Here is a 14,752-nt window from a genome sequence, read left to right as displayed (position 1 = left end):
TTTGGACAAAACATAGTTTTCATGGGTAAAAGGTAAATTAGAAAGGAAGCAATACATTCTAATACGTACTTAGAGAAGCACCTAATTAAATGTATGTTCTTGTCCATTAGCAGCCTGATCTAAAAGTGTGTCTGCCTGGGAGGCAGAGTGCCCAGCAGGTCTCTGTAGCTCAGAAGGGCATGCGTTTTGGATTTCACGGCTGACAGAGATGGAACCAGAGTGGTAGCTTGAAGTGACATTGCTCCTGCGGCCTCACCTTCCAGTCCTCCACCTGTTAGTCTCCCATGCACCCACCCCCCAGCCGGTCCATACATATTTCACGGGCACCCACTGTTTCCACACACCCCGGTAGGAGTGGAGAAATACAAAGACAGTGGATGGGGACACCACCTGAAGAGCATGGGGCCTGTTGATGATGAGTGAGTAGAAGTTTTGTAACTAGGAAACAGCCTTGTGGTAAGGAGTCGGGCAGAGGTGTATACGGGGTCTAGGAGGGAGGCATACGCAGGCTGTCTCACGTCCAGGTCAGACCAGGTGGTGGTGGAGTGATTGGGGTGGCTTCCTGGGTGAAGTGACACCTCAGCTGGGCTTGTGGGAAGAGCAGACAGCTGTTCTAGGTCGTAGTTTTGGAGGTGAGACCAGCGCTTGAGTTTCCTTCAGGAGCTACAGGGTTTAGGACAAGAATGTTGGGACCAGGCCGGACAGCTGGGCAGGGCCCCTCGCCAAGGTTCTTACTTCTCTTCAAAGGGTTCTGGGCATTATTCTGAAGGCGTGGGGATTTATTATTCCGAAGGCATGGGCATGGGTGGAATAAAGTGATGAGGATTACATGTTAGAAAAGTCCCTCCGGCGACAGTTTAGGGAAGTGGATGAGGGGTTACAATTAGAGGTGGGGCACTGGAATAAGGAACTATGGCTTGAGTTGAGCTATGAGATTTTCAGGAGGTGTGAGCAACCTTGGGGCCTGAATATGGGAGGAGAGAGAAATGAAGGATGACCTCAAGGTTCCTAGCTGAGGTGACTGGGAGAAATGAGGGAGTGACAGGGGAGAAAGAGGGTTTGGAGGGGGCACTTAGGGGTTCAGTTGTAGACACCGACTTGGTGATCCTTCAGAGACCCTGCCCGTAGCTGTCCAGGGACTGTTGTCAGCATAGGGTGGTGGGGAACCTGACCCAGGGAGGTTTCATAGAGTGACAAGAGGGCGGTGGAAGGAAGCTTGGAGATGAACTCTAAAGGACAAAAACCTGTGTATTTATCTACTCCCTGCATGACAGGGAAATTAGACGGGTGGAGTGTTTTCCCTCTGGGCTTTGCTGGGTACTGACTTTCAGAATTTAATCAGTGAAGAGAACTAAGAACTAACTCCTCAGACTGGGGGTGGTGATGCTTCAGTTTCTTTCCTGACGCTGTCACCTTCTGGAGGCACATGCCCGAGCGGAGGAACCTCTCTGCCCTGTAGATCTGTGACAGAAGTCTCCTCGTCTGTTTCTGTCTTTGATTGTCTTTGTAATGAAGCAGAAAGTGAAAAAGCTTTTGGAGTATCTGTGTATTTTTAGAGAATTCCAGTTCATAGGAATTGGAGAAGGAGAGAGGATTAGAGAAGAGTACCGTGGTGCAGGGGGTTCACCTTGGCTTTATCATTATTTTTTTTTAACTTATTCCTTATTTTGAGACACATGCACACATAGTTCAGATGGAGAAGGGCAGGGAAGCACGTTTATTCATCTTCCCTGAATCTAGCCACAGAAAGCATGGGTATAACTCATATCCCATCTGGGATACGACTGATTGTTGTTCATTCAGGATCATTTCCTGCTGGTGGTGATCAAGTGAGAATTCGGGTCCTCACTGAGCACGTGGAGGCAGTGCGAACACTTCTCTGGAGAGGAGACCGTCTTACTCAGGCCAGCCGTACAAGGCTTCTCAAGCTTTCCCAATGGTGGACCCACCAAGGCGAAGTTCCAAGATGGCCAGCCCTCCTCTCTTCTCTCCTCCTGGTCTTCCCACAGCCATTTAAGGACAGATTACTTCACTGGCCCTTGGGATCGAGGGCTGATAGCGCCTTGGGGAAATCTAGCCCTTTGCAGATAACCTCGTGGGGGCAGCTGCATGTGTGATGTAAACTGCCCTGGCAGCTGGCACGGCCCCTGGTGGAAGTGGGTCAGAGGCAGTGATGTCTGTAGCCCCTGCGCTTTCTGGAATCCCCATGCCTCGGGCACACTCCTCCATGCTCGTTCCTTGATGCTGACTGTTTCCTCACCCTCACGTTCCTGTCTTATCGCTGTTGAAACTAGGGAGCACCCTTTCACTATGGCCCTGGTGGGGTGTGGGGTGTTTTCTTTGACATTTCCCTGAAAATTAAAGAAATAGTAATTCCATCATTATGAAACTTCACTGCTTGGTGAGGATATTGGCTTAGGACAGAGACTATTGAAGAAAAAAAATGGCCCTGATATGCAAGTTCTAGACACTCCAGTGAAACAATGAAGTAAAAAGAATAGCTTGTAGCTGATATTACTTTTGTATAGAGACTTATAGGAACTTTAGCTTCCAGTCACCTCTTTACTTTGAGGAACAATGATGTTACTAAAGAACACCTTTAAAGAAAGATACTTAGAAAAAATGTGCTTACATTCTCTGAATGAGTTATTTTAAACTTAACACTTGCTTGTTGAGAAATTTGTGGAAAGCAGCCAATGATTTGGGGGCTAAGTCAGGGTTGGAAGAGAAATTCGTGGGGTTGTAGCTGGGCTTATTTAAGCAGAGTCGGGGGTGAGGGTGTTGGAGCACAGGTTGGTAGCTGCCCTGCGGGACGTGGTGTGGCTGGTTCTCATTGGTCAGCAGGTGGCACCAAATAGCCAGAACAAATCTGGAAAGAGGTACGTGGTGTTTAGATTTCACCTTGAGCTGGTGTAAATCACACTTTGTGTACTTTCAGCAATTTGGAGTTAATACCATTTTCACATTCTTTCCCCCTAGAGATGGCCTCTTATAAGGCTGAATGTTATAGAAGTCTGTGGATTTGATAGAGTCATAAAAATGAACCATCTCCAAGGTCAAATGGTACACAGGAATATTGATTTTTTTTTTCCTGAAGGGGTTATGACTCTGAATGTAAAAGGCAACTGTAAGATCCTTTACTAGAATATACTTACTGGCTTAGCTGTCTGAATTGTTTTGGTGTTATTATAAAATTTCTAAAATACATTGCTAATGAAGATGTTAAAATGAATCTTCTGATAACTTCATGTTGTTGATGTTTATCATGTCCACCTGGTGGAAATCCAGGATTTTACTCCCATCCAAGATGTTCCTGTTTGAGCAAAGTGGGTGACTTTGTGAGAGACAGCTGTGTGGCTCAGTTGTGAGGTGGACGCACTGCTTCCTCCGCAGGAACACAGAGGATGTGTTGGTGGCGTTCTCGGATAGCTTATGGGAAAACAGCTAATGACAATAGGGGGCAGATCTGTGCTGGTGTCACTGATTATAACACTCTGAGGTACAGCTCGTTTGTTTCAGCTTAACTTACTGACCACGGAATCCTGGTTCCATGTGCCACGTGTGGTTCTGTGCTGGGACTTGAGAAAAGCTACATTTTGAAGCACGTTAAGAGAAATGTTTCTTTTCTGAGTATGTGGCTTTGTTGGCTTTTTTGTTTGGTGACATTGGTGAGGGGAAGATGTCAGCTTGGGTGGTCGCTCTGTGGTTGCTGGACGGTGTCTGGTCTTGTTGGTGCACGAGCTCTAGTGATTAGGCTGCTGACTCTGGTCTGTGCCCACCTTCTTTGTGCTCGCTGAATGAGGTTTTCGTGAAATGAGCATCTACGTTCAGAATCTTATCATTAATTTTTGAATCTTAAGATGGAGCAGGTGGGAGAGGGTGGGAGGGGAGATGACAAACATCCTTTCCCTCGGGACATCGTCCTGCCACTGAGGGGGATGTGTGCATCTTTCTTTTTCCTCCTTCTCCTCTTTTTAATTTACTCAGACAGCTTTGTCTATAGAATGTGCAGAAACTTAACCACACCAATAAGAATTCAGCGCACCTCCTTACCTTCTTGAAGCTGTCTTTCACACGGCACCAGGGTTGATCTTTTAAAAATATACATCCAGTGATGTCAGTTGTTAGGTCAGAATCCTGCTGTGGCTCCCATCACACTTAGGCTAACAGCCCTTCGTGGTCTGGCCCACCTGCCTTTCCAGCCTCCTCCTGCCTGTCTCCCTGCCCACCAGACTCCAGCCACACTGAGCTCCTCGTTCCTCCCCCAGGCCCTGCTCTTCTCCCCGCGGGGCCTTTACACGAGCTGTTTCCTTTGCCTGGAATGTTATTTCTCTTGATCTAAGTATGACAGGATCACTGAGATCAGGTGTTCCCTGACCACCAGATCTAAAATAGTCACTCACTCATCTTTTCTCTTCTGTTTTTAAATGGAGAGATAACCGACAGCTAGTATTTTGTAAGTTCAGGGTTAAGGATATGCGGTTTGATACGTTTAAGTGTTGCAGTATGATTGCCACTGCAGTGTTAGCCAACACCTCCGTCACTTTACATAGTCATCCTTTCTCTTTTATGGTGAGGATGATTGAGTCTAGCCCCTTCGCAGCTATGAGGTGTCTAATGCAGTATTTTTTTTTTAATTGAAGTGTGATTGATTTACAATATTAGTTTCAGGTGTGCAGCAAAACGGTTATAATACAGTATCGCTGATCACTCACTACCACATCAGGCCAGTTTCATTTTATTTTCTTTCAACTATCTTGCCTTTTTTTGTGTGCTTTTCGTCCAGCTCTTCCTACTAGGACGTAAGCTTCACTAGATCTGGGTCCTTGTCTTATTTACTGTTATCCCGAGCATCTGGAACAGTGCTGAATGTGTAGTAGGTCTGCAGTACATTTTGGTTCCATGAGTAAATAATAGCTGTATTGAAGGGAGAAACTATGTATGTAAAGCTAAATATATTTCTCTTACTTCTGTGAGGGCACTGTGATCAACTAAAGATGGCAGTGGGCCAAAAGTTGAGGCCAAAGTTCTAGTTTCTCATGTATCCCTGTAAAACACTGGCCCTGGGAGGGTCCCTGAGGTGTGGGTATTGGGGTTGGTAGTAGAAATATGCAATAACAGCCATATACATAATTGCAGTCATTACTGGGTCATTATTTAGCATCGCTAAACAGCAGTCCTGTCCTTGGTGCCATACATTTATTATTCATTTAGTCTGGGGCATCAGTTCTCTGATATGTAAATAAGATGTTTTGATAACAATGATCTGTTCTCTCATATCACATTTTATGAATTTCCAGGAGAAGCTAAAGGTTTGTAGTTTATGGTGACATACAATAGAAATAAATTAGTTCATTTGGAAGCCCAAGGTAGATATTCATCCAGCTCTAATGAAGCTTTAAAACTGCATAATTTAAGCTTTAGAAAGAAGGAAGGAACCCACCCTTTGTTGGGCACCCATCATCTCCTTCCATCTTGTCGACAACCTGTAGAGTACCTTCCCCCTTTAATGACTGGGGAAACTGAGGCTCAGAGATGTCAGGTCCCTTAGCCAAAGTCACACACATGTCATGAGGCAGTGCTGAAGCTGAAAACCAGCTGTGGTTGCCTCCAGAGGCCTTCTCTTGGCATGTAGGAATTGTGTTTCCTTCTGCCCACCTTTGTCCCCATGGGTTTCTTGGGAATCTACACGCTTAGACCTCTAAACAGGGTTTTCCTTCTCTTTCTCACAGACCTCTAAGAAGGAGCTGATGTGGAGGAGCAGCTGAGACAGTCCAAGATGACGACCACAGTAGCCACAGACTACGACAACATTGAGATCCAGCAGCAGTACAGCGATGTCAACAACCGCTGGGACGTGGACGACTGGGACAACGAGAACAGCTCAGCGCGGCTCTTTGAGCGGTCACGCATCAAGGCTCTGGCCGGTCAGTCTCCCTCACGCCCCACTGCAGACGCCCGGGGAGCCTTACAGGCCCCTTAAAATCATCCACCCTGTCCCCACTGTAAGATCAGCTCCCCCCTACTTGAACGTGTCCCACCAGAGCAAGCTGACCGTTTCATAAGGTGGCCAGTTCCGTACTGGGGGAACTGTCAGTGCCAAGGCCAAAATGATTCAGAGTACAGGGTGGTTTTATAGCAGTTCAGAAAGAGCTGGCCTAGATTTGTAAGAATACTTTTATTTTTGACACATGTTACAGTTTAGAATATTGAAGTGTACTATACCTTATGCAAAAATATAGTTGACCCTTGGACTATGCTGGGGTTAGGGGTGCCAGCCTCCTCACAGTCAAAAATCCACATATAATTTTTGACTCCCCTCCCCCAGAACATAACTACTAATAGTCTACTGTTGACCAGAAGCCTTGTTTCTAACATACACAGTTGATGAACGTGTATTGTCAGTTATATGTGTTATATACTGGTGTATGTGTATGTATTATATACTGGCATTCTTACCATAAGGTAAGCTAGAGAAAAGAAAATGTTACTAAGAAAAATCGTAAGGGAGAGAAAATACATTTACTGTACATATATGGATTTATTGAAAAAAATCCATGTAAAAGTGTACCTGCACAGTTCAAACTCATGTTGTTCAAGGGTCAACTGTGTACTGATTAACCTGTGTACTTAGGTTATATGAATTAACTCGACCTGTTACAGTACTTACTTTGAGTGACCAAGGTCAGTATCACATATAAGGGTTTTAGATCTGAAAATAGCTTAATCTGGTGAGGGCACATTTAATGCAATATAACAGGTAAATTTGCCATTGATAAAGTGAACAGGAACGCATTCTTACATTGTGATTTCTTACTCCCTTGTTGTCGTTGAATACTTGGAGCACACTTTTACCATGGCCTAGATGGGCTGGGGAGTGTTTTGTCCTGAAATTGCCCTGAAGATCAGGAAGGCATTCCATCTCAGTGAAAACTCAGCAGTATTGAACCTGTGTAAACCAAGGGGCAATGTGGAATTTATTCAAATCTTGCCTCTGTACTTTGAGATTTCAAATAAAATATTTCCAAGTGAGAAAAGAAAAAATTTTCCCTACTATGTTTAATTATGACAAGTAAATTGAGGGTGTAACTTAAACAGGTAAGTTGACTGTTCATTGTGAAGATAGCTCACTTTTTTGTGATCTTTACAGTGTAATCTGATGATGAGGCGTGCATTGTTTAGAGTTCTCTTGATTGTAAGCAAAAGGAAACCTAACCCAAAGTGGTTTAAATGACAAAGAGAAATGACAGAATAGTAGACCAATTCAGCCTTTAAACCAGACTTACTCCGGGCTTAAATGGTGTGCCAAGGATCCAGTTTCTTTCTCTCCACTTTTGGGCTTTACTTGCTGGTGTGGACTCCACTCTCAGGTAGGCTCCTGGGATCCTGGAGTCCCGGGATGGCTGCCCCAGGTCCAGATCTGACCATAAGGACATCCAGCAGAAAAAAGCACCTCTACCTCCCCAGTGCTGTACTCCCACCATGGCCCTGGGACCAGCCTCACTGCCTTGACTGATTGTGCTGGGGCTACATGCCTCTTTCAGACCCTCTCTGCACTGAGTGGGAAGAGGCTATGCTGAGTGACACCAGCTAATCAGGATGCATCTTGGAGTGCAGGGGTTTGGGGAGGGGGGGTGGTGAGGGGTCAGTCCCACCCAAACAACTTGCTTGGCTAGAAAACTTGGAATCTAACCGGAAGGAGGAAGAAGGAAATGGATATTGGGATGCAGCCAACTAAATGCCATAGGAAAATTGTTCAGCTGCCTGAGGATCATTTGTTTCTGGTGGTTTTAAGTATCTTTCTTGAGTTTGCCTGATTTGAGGGCATAAATGAATGATTAACCAGATAGTCACTCCAGAATTGGAGCTTTATTTTCTGGCTTATTCATTAACATTGAACTTTATGGAAACCATGGTCCAGTCTTGTGCTAGTGGATTGACTTGTACTTTAATCTCTTACCTCTTTTTCTTGAGTATTCACTTGAGCCTTTAGACCAGTGTATTAGTGGCTGATTATCTTTGGTCATGAGTCACTTACGTTCTGGTTCCAGAATACCAGGTACAGTTGACCCTTGAACACCATGGCTTTGAACTCTGTAGAGGATTGGTGTCTCTAACCCCTATGATGTTCAAGGGTCAACTGTATTAGCTCCCTTTTAAGGAGAATTTTCCATGTGAACTGCAGAGCAGCTCCCTGCTCTTTGCGTCTGTTCTGTAGTTCCGGAGGAGATCTCCAGCTGTCCTTAGCATTGATCAGTTGTCCCTACGCTTCCTAAGATGCCGTTCCCTCTATGTTATCCAGGTCCCTGAACAATTGTAGGTATGATAATAATAGTGAATACTCAATATAGTACTTACTGAGTGCCAGGCACTGTTCTAAACACATTGTGTATATTAACGGTTAATCTCATAACAACAGTATGGGGGAGATTATTATCTACAGTGTACAGATGAGGAAACTGAGGCACAGAGAGATTAAGTAGCTTGCCCAAGATCACACTGCTGATAAGTGGCTGAATGCAGACCGGGTCTAGAGTGTATACTAAGTATTTATTCAGTTAAATATAAAATGATGCAAAGCTCGTTGGTGTAGAGTATTGATAATGGGTAATTCAGACATGTTAAAAAGATCTTTAGAACTCAGGAATGCATCCTGTGGCCTGGAAAAGGCCATGAGTAACCATGAGAAGTTATTGTAAAGAAAACTTGCTGCTTCTAGGATAAATAATGTGGGGGAGAAAAAAGAATGGCTTTGAGTGAATCCAGAAGACAGCAGGAAAACTGTCTGTTTAGTGGAAGAAATTATCTTATTACCTGACTTCCCAGTTCTGTGGGACAAAAAAAAAAACAACCCAAAAACTCAAAAACTCTGCGCTAAGAAACCTTTTATGCTGATAATAGGTCAGCCAGCAGTGTCTAGAACCATGGTTCTAGAATTTGAGTGGGCTTCAGAGTCACCTGGAGGTTTTGTTAAAGCACAGATGGTGCCCCCTTTCCCCTGAGTTTCTGATTCAGTAGGTTCAGGATGGTACTTGATAATTTATGTTTCTGACAGGTTCCCAGGTGGTGCTGATGCGCTGGTCTGGGGCATCACATTTTGAGACTGGTGTAGTCTGTTGATGGTCATCAGGTCTGCTTCATTGGGTGTCTTAAGACCATTTCATCCAGACCCAGCTAAAGTCTAGGGAGAATTAGAATATCAAACTGAACAGAGTTAGCTTAAAAGATACACTTTATGTGGGCATGATGTGGAAGGCTGGCCACCTGATTTTGAGGAAAGGGAGATAGCTTCTGTTACCTTATAAGGAAGTGGTTTAGTGATAGGCTCAGCGTAAGGGAGTGCTGTTGTAGGGTTTCTGTTCCAAAAGCATGTTTAGAAGCAGGAACTTATGGGTTGGAGCAGTAGAAATGTACACATCAAGTTTTCTGTGGCCCTCTAGGGTGCTCTACCTGTCTAGTCTTCCCTAGACGGCTGCCTGAATTTTGAGGCAATTTACAAAAGACTGTCATGCAGGAATTCATCTTTTTGCAGTGCAGTGTATCTTTTATTGATAGTGTAACCACCACTTAGTGTTGTGTCCTTTACTAAGTGGCTTTAAATGTCTGTATCTCTAAGGAAGTAGGCTAGGTAAACTACTTGCTACTAATTTTTACCCAATTTATAGATCCTTTATTACTAGGCTGATATATATATATACATTTTTTTTCTTCCTGTGAACTGTAAAAATCATTCTTAATTTCAGTTTTACTTGCTTTCATTCTCTTCATCTTTGGGAACTGCTTTTAACTCAGTGTGGTGTAAGAAGAATAAATTTGGTCTTTGTCCTTGTTCCTGGGCAGAGTTCCTAAAATCCTTAGAATTAACAAGTGTCTTTTGTTATTCATAAAAAGCCACTTCACCATACCTGGATTTATGCTAAGGAGGTGACTTAGGGTGAGACGTCTAGATAGATAGCCTTAGGACGGGGCTGCCCACCAGGTGGTTTAGAAGGTGGGAACTTTTAGCCCTGCCCATCGACCTCCGGTGAGACAGGTGGTACTGGAGGTTAAGTTCAATCACCAATGGCCAATGATTCAATCAGTTATGCCTACAAATGAAACCTTCATAAAAACCCCTCAACAACAAGATTTTGAGAGCTTCTGGGTTGGGGAACACATCAGTATTCTCGGAGAGTGGTGCTCCCTGAGAGGGTGCGGGAGTTCTGCACACCTCTTGGCGTTCCTGAGTTCTAACCTTTATGATAAACTGGCAAACATAAGTAAAGTGTTCTTCTGAGTTCTGTGAGTTGCTGCAGCAAATTATCGAGCCTGAGGCGAGGTGGTCATGGGAACGCCTGCATTAAGAGCCAGTCAGTCAGAAGTACAGAGCCCAGAGCGGGAGCGTGGTGTCTGAAAGTGGGAGCAGTCTTGTGGGGCTGAGCCCTTAGCCGTGGAGTCTGTGCTGACTCTGGTCAGTTAGGGTCAGAATTGAATTGAATTCTAGGACACCCATTTCGTGTTGGAGTAACAGACTCAGTAGGCTATTTCATGAGGGAGATGGCTTCTCTGGTATGGTGTGTGACGTGTCTGTTTTTTTTAAGTCTAGAAACCTGACCTGTAGTCACTTATCAAGTGTCAGTTTATCATCATAAACGAGAAAGAGTCTGGAGTTGGTTCAGTTCCATTGCCCAGTGAGTGTTGAATCTCTCCATTTTCCTTAAACTTTTTGGCTTGAAAATTTGCCCGATTCCTGTCTTGTTACTCATCACTCCTTCTGCTCCTTATTGGTCAGAAACATAAGCGGGAAACACAGGTGGATGCGCAGGGAACTGAATTCTCCTGTCTTCATGGGAGACTGGTGGGACTGGAAACAGCAGCTTTTTCCAAAGTAGAGAAATCCTTCATCTGAAGGTTCCACCTCATGCAAGTTAGGTGAAGAGGGATCCCTGTCTCTCGAATCTTTAGCTGGTGAAAAGTTCAAGACTTTGAACTTTCAAAAACAGCGTTAATATTGACTATTGCCACGTATTCAAAATTTTTATGTGTGTAAGGCTGGTGAGATACGTATTTATGCCTAAAATTGAATGTGCTACCATTTACAATTCGAAACGAAGATGAGAAGAGCTTTGATCCATCATGTTGTGTAGTGAAGCGATCACCCTGCCCATTCCCCAAGGCAAGAGCGCTGTGCAGTGACTATTTGCGTTCTGTAACTGGTTACTGCATCCTGCGAGGGCATACCTGCATTCCTGGCCTCTGACGACGTTGCCGCAGCAGTGTGGACCATGTGGTGGTGAAGACAGTGATTCACGATAAACTGGACTTTTTTTTCGAAACCAGAATTTTGTAAAAAATAAAAACAAAACATAAAACTTTAATGTTTTTAAACTTCTAGTTTAACAAAACTAGAAGATGTGATATACATGCACAATGGAATTTACTACTCAGCCTTAAAAAGAATGAAATCCTGTCCTTTTCAATGACATGGATGGTCCTTGAAGGTATTATGATGCTAAGTGAAAAAAGTCAGATGGAAAGACGAAATAGAATGTGATTTTACTCATATGTGGAATCTAAAACAAAACAAAACAAAAACCGAACAAACAAAATAAACCAGAAACAAAGTCCCAGATACAGAGATCAGATTAGTGGTTATCAGAAGCAAAGGGAGGCAGGGGGTGGGGTGGGTGTGAAGGGGTGAGGGGGCTTGACCCGGTAGTGAATGAATGGTAACTAGACCTTTGCTGGTGATCACTTTGTAGTGTATACAGTTGTTGAGTTCTGTTGCTCTACACCTGAAACTGACATATTAAAAAAACTGTAACCTTTTAAAGAAATGTAAAAGGTAAACGTTTTCTTTTTACAGGGGATGTGTATTTATGGTTTAGGTTATATTTTGTGGGATCAACACAAATTAGAGAAGTAGGAAAAGTGGTCTTTTAAAAAGTGCAACATTTAGCTTGAAAATACTGATAAAGTATTTAGAATTAATATCTTTATATCAACACTCACAGTGAATTTAAAAAATTAAGTCTGTGTACCAAAATATTCTGAGTGTCTTTATAAGTGGCTTTACTTTTTTATTACCTGTATTTGAATTTTTCCTGAAATAAATCTGAGCTATTCTGTAATTAGGAAAAAAAGCATAAAAACCTCTTAACATCTAACATTCACAAGTTTTGATTAATTTTCCCCCAAAACAGTGGCCTAGAGATGGTAGGAGAAAGCCTGTGTATGAATGAACATTTAAAAATGACAGAAATTATAAACAGAATTACTGTGGGAGTTGTTACTCACCAGCATTTATGAACTAAAATTTTGCAAAAGAGCCTTTCAGCTAAGCTATGGACATAGCAAAAGAAATTGACCTTGAGTTTATATGGTTATGGGAGATTGAAGGACAGCTGAGAGACATAGGAAAATGAGGTGAAAGCACCTAATTGTATCTTTTACATTACATGGATGCAGTAAATAACAGTTATTAGTGGCTATATGTGTAGGTCAGATTCCCTTTAAACATAGGCACTTGAATGACCAAGAATTTTGGTGGAGTATTTAATCAGCTAAAGCAGTGATTTACTTTAAATGTCAGATCAGTGCTGTCTGGAGGAAATATAATACTAGCCATATGTGATTTTAAATTTTCTAAGGAAGGTACATCAGTTAATCAGACTATCTAAAATACTGTCAACATGTAATCAGTGTGAAACGTTATTATAAATGAGATACTGTACATATTTTATACTAAATCTTTAAAATCTAGTGTGTATTTCGTGTGGTCATTTTTAGTCCCATGTGGCCAGTAGCTGCTGGTTTGAACAGTGCATCTCTAGAGCCTTCACACAGACGTTTTTATTGGTTAAAACTTTATAGAGCCTGCTGAACAAATGTGGGCTTTAAAATACTCATCACAGATTTAGTCTTGGGTAGAGTTGTGAAGTAGTAGTTGGCCACTTGGCTAAATGTGGGTTTAAATTCTAATGAAGAATAACCCATCAATTGAGTCATTATTTTTAAAATAAATACTTTTTTATGTGTGTGCACTTTCCGGCACTAAACTTTCATTAAATGGATGCAAAGTAGCATCAAAGACAGATCTTCTGCGTCTGCACTCTGCCCTTTCAGCTGAAGACTTCGGTGCTGTTCTCAAGCACTATTTTTGGATGCAGAAGACTTAATAGTGCACTTGTATAAAAATGCATATTCCAATCTATCCCCTCCCCACCAAGAAGTTTGAGATTCACTACCGTGGGAGAGCACACGAATCTGCATTTCTTAATGCATATGATACACTTTGAGAAATACTTTTCCTGAGACATGTCCTGAGTGTTCTCACTTGATATTCAGATCTTATTATCCTTGAATATTCTCACCAAAGTGAAAATCAACTTTCATCTCTCCTTTAAAATATTAGTCTGCCCTTTCCCCCAGTAGGTAGGTCACAGTTATGTTTTGGTATCTCAACACCTAAGAAGGCTTAATCCTGCCCGAACTGAGTTTAGAGCTGTCTCCTGGCAGGAGGAACACATTCTTGCTGTAATCCCTGCCGTCATTATAGCCCCTGTCTGGGTGGGTCCTTCTCCAGGAGGTGATTGAGGTCCCCCTGCCCCAGCCCCTATACTTGTTTGGGCCTTTTGATTTGTAACCTCCAGGAGGGCAGAAAATTTCTTGGGTGCCTAAGTTAGCTCTCTAGTGCTAATTAAAATTAGTGGGGACACTTCAAAAGTATATCCTAAAAAAAAAAAATTGTGCACTTACAGATAAAATACTTTAGGCCCAGGGTTTTCTTAGGAGGAAAAGAACTGGATTTTATACACTGAGAAATAGAACAGAACTTGCCATCACTTTCTGCCAGTTGACTGCAAATTTCAAGGTATTAAAATTATATACCTAAATTTTTTTACTTAATCCCTAAATAGATGGACCTACACCTAAATGGAGGAAAACTTATTTTAAAACTGTAAAAGATTTTTCAGTTTACGTTTTTTGAGAGCTGTCTTACTGTCTTTTCTACCTATAGTCATGAGTTTCAATTAGGTGGTTTAGATATTGGCTTCATACTTTTTAAGATCTCCTGTAATATGATGGTTTTACTTAGAAACTTCCCAGAATACGACTGTTAATCAGTCAGTCCCCTCTGCCAAGGCGAATACACGAAGAAATAAATATATGCAAGATATGTGACTTCCTTCTGGTGAGAACATGGTGCCAGCTTGCTATTGAATATGCAAAGGGGTGTATAAAACATGATCTGGAATGATCTAATTAGGAGGAAGAGACCTGTTTACATGAAACATGAACTAAACTTGTATGCCAGTGCCAAGGAAGTAGTATGGGCAGTGAGTGCTCTTAGTGATTTTGAGGGGAGGATTGATCACAAAAGGGGAAAAACCAGTCATTTTGAGAGGATGGGTCGAGTAATGTAAAGACCATTGGAACTTGGAGAGAGAGACTGGGGCTTGAACCTTGGCACGCCTGCTTCCAGTTCCACTGCAGCAGAACAGAGGAGGCCAGGCTGCAGGTCTCTGAGGACCCCTTTCAGTGAAACAGAAAGTGCTTTTGGCTTCTCAAGATGATACACCACCTGAAGCTTGGACTCACTCCTTGAAAATTAAGCTAGAGCTTTTCTTACTCACATGCTTCACTGGCCTGTTCAGATGGAACACTTTTATGCCCCCAGGGAAAGTCTCCTTGCATGATGGAGTGGATTTTTATAGTCAGGATTAACAGATTTAATAGCTACCCATCTTTTCCCTCATCCACTCTTGAGACT

General features: G+C 42.7%; 1 protein-coding gene across 2 annotated transcripts in view; it reads left to right on the top strand.

Annotated features, from left to right (window-relative positions):
• SPTBN1 (spectrin beta, non-erythrocytic 1) overlaps positions 1-14,752 on the top strand; it is a 184,407-nt gene that overhangs the window by 46,039 nt on the left and 123,616 nt on the right. For both annotated transcript variants that reach the window (XM_031467034.2, XM_031467035.2), the window contains exon 2: positions 5,733-5,927. In XM_031467034.2, the coding sequence (XP_031322894.1) occupies positions 5,780-5,927 (148 nt within the window). In that variant the 5' untranslated portion in view covers positions 5,733-5,779. The remainder of the gene's footprint in view (positions 1-5,732; positions 5,928-14,752) is intronic.

Source organism: Camelus dromedarius, chromosome 15 (assembly GCF_036321535.1).
Source record: "Camelus dromedarius isolate mCamDro1 chromosome 15, mCamDro1.pat, whole genome shotgun sequence".
NCBI classification, from domain to species: domain Eukaryota; kingdom Metazoa; phylum Chordata; class Mammalia; order Artiodactyla; family Camelidae; genus Camelus; species Camelus dromedarius.
This window is presented reverse-complemented; position numbering and strand designations above follow the sequence as displayed.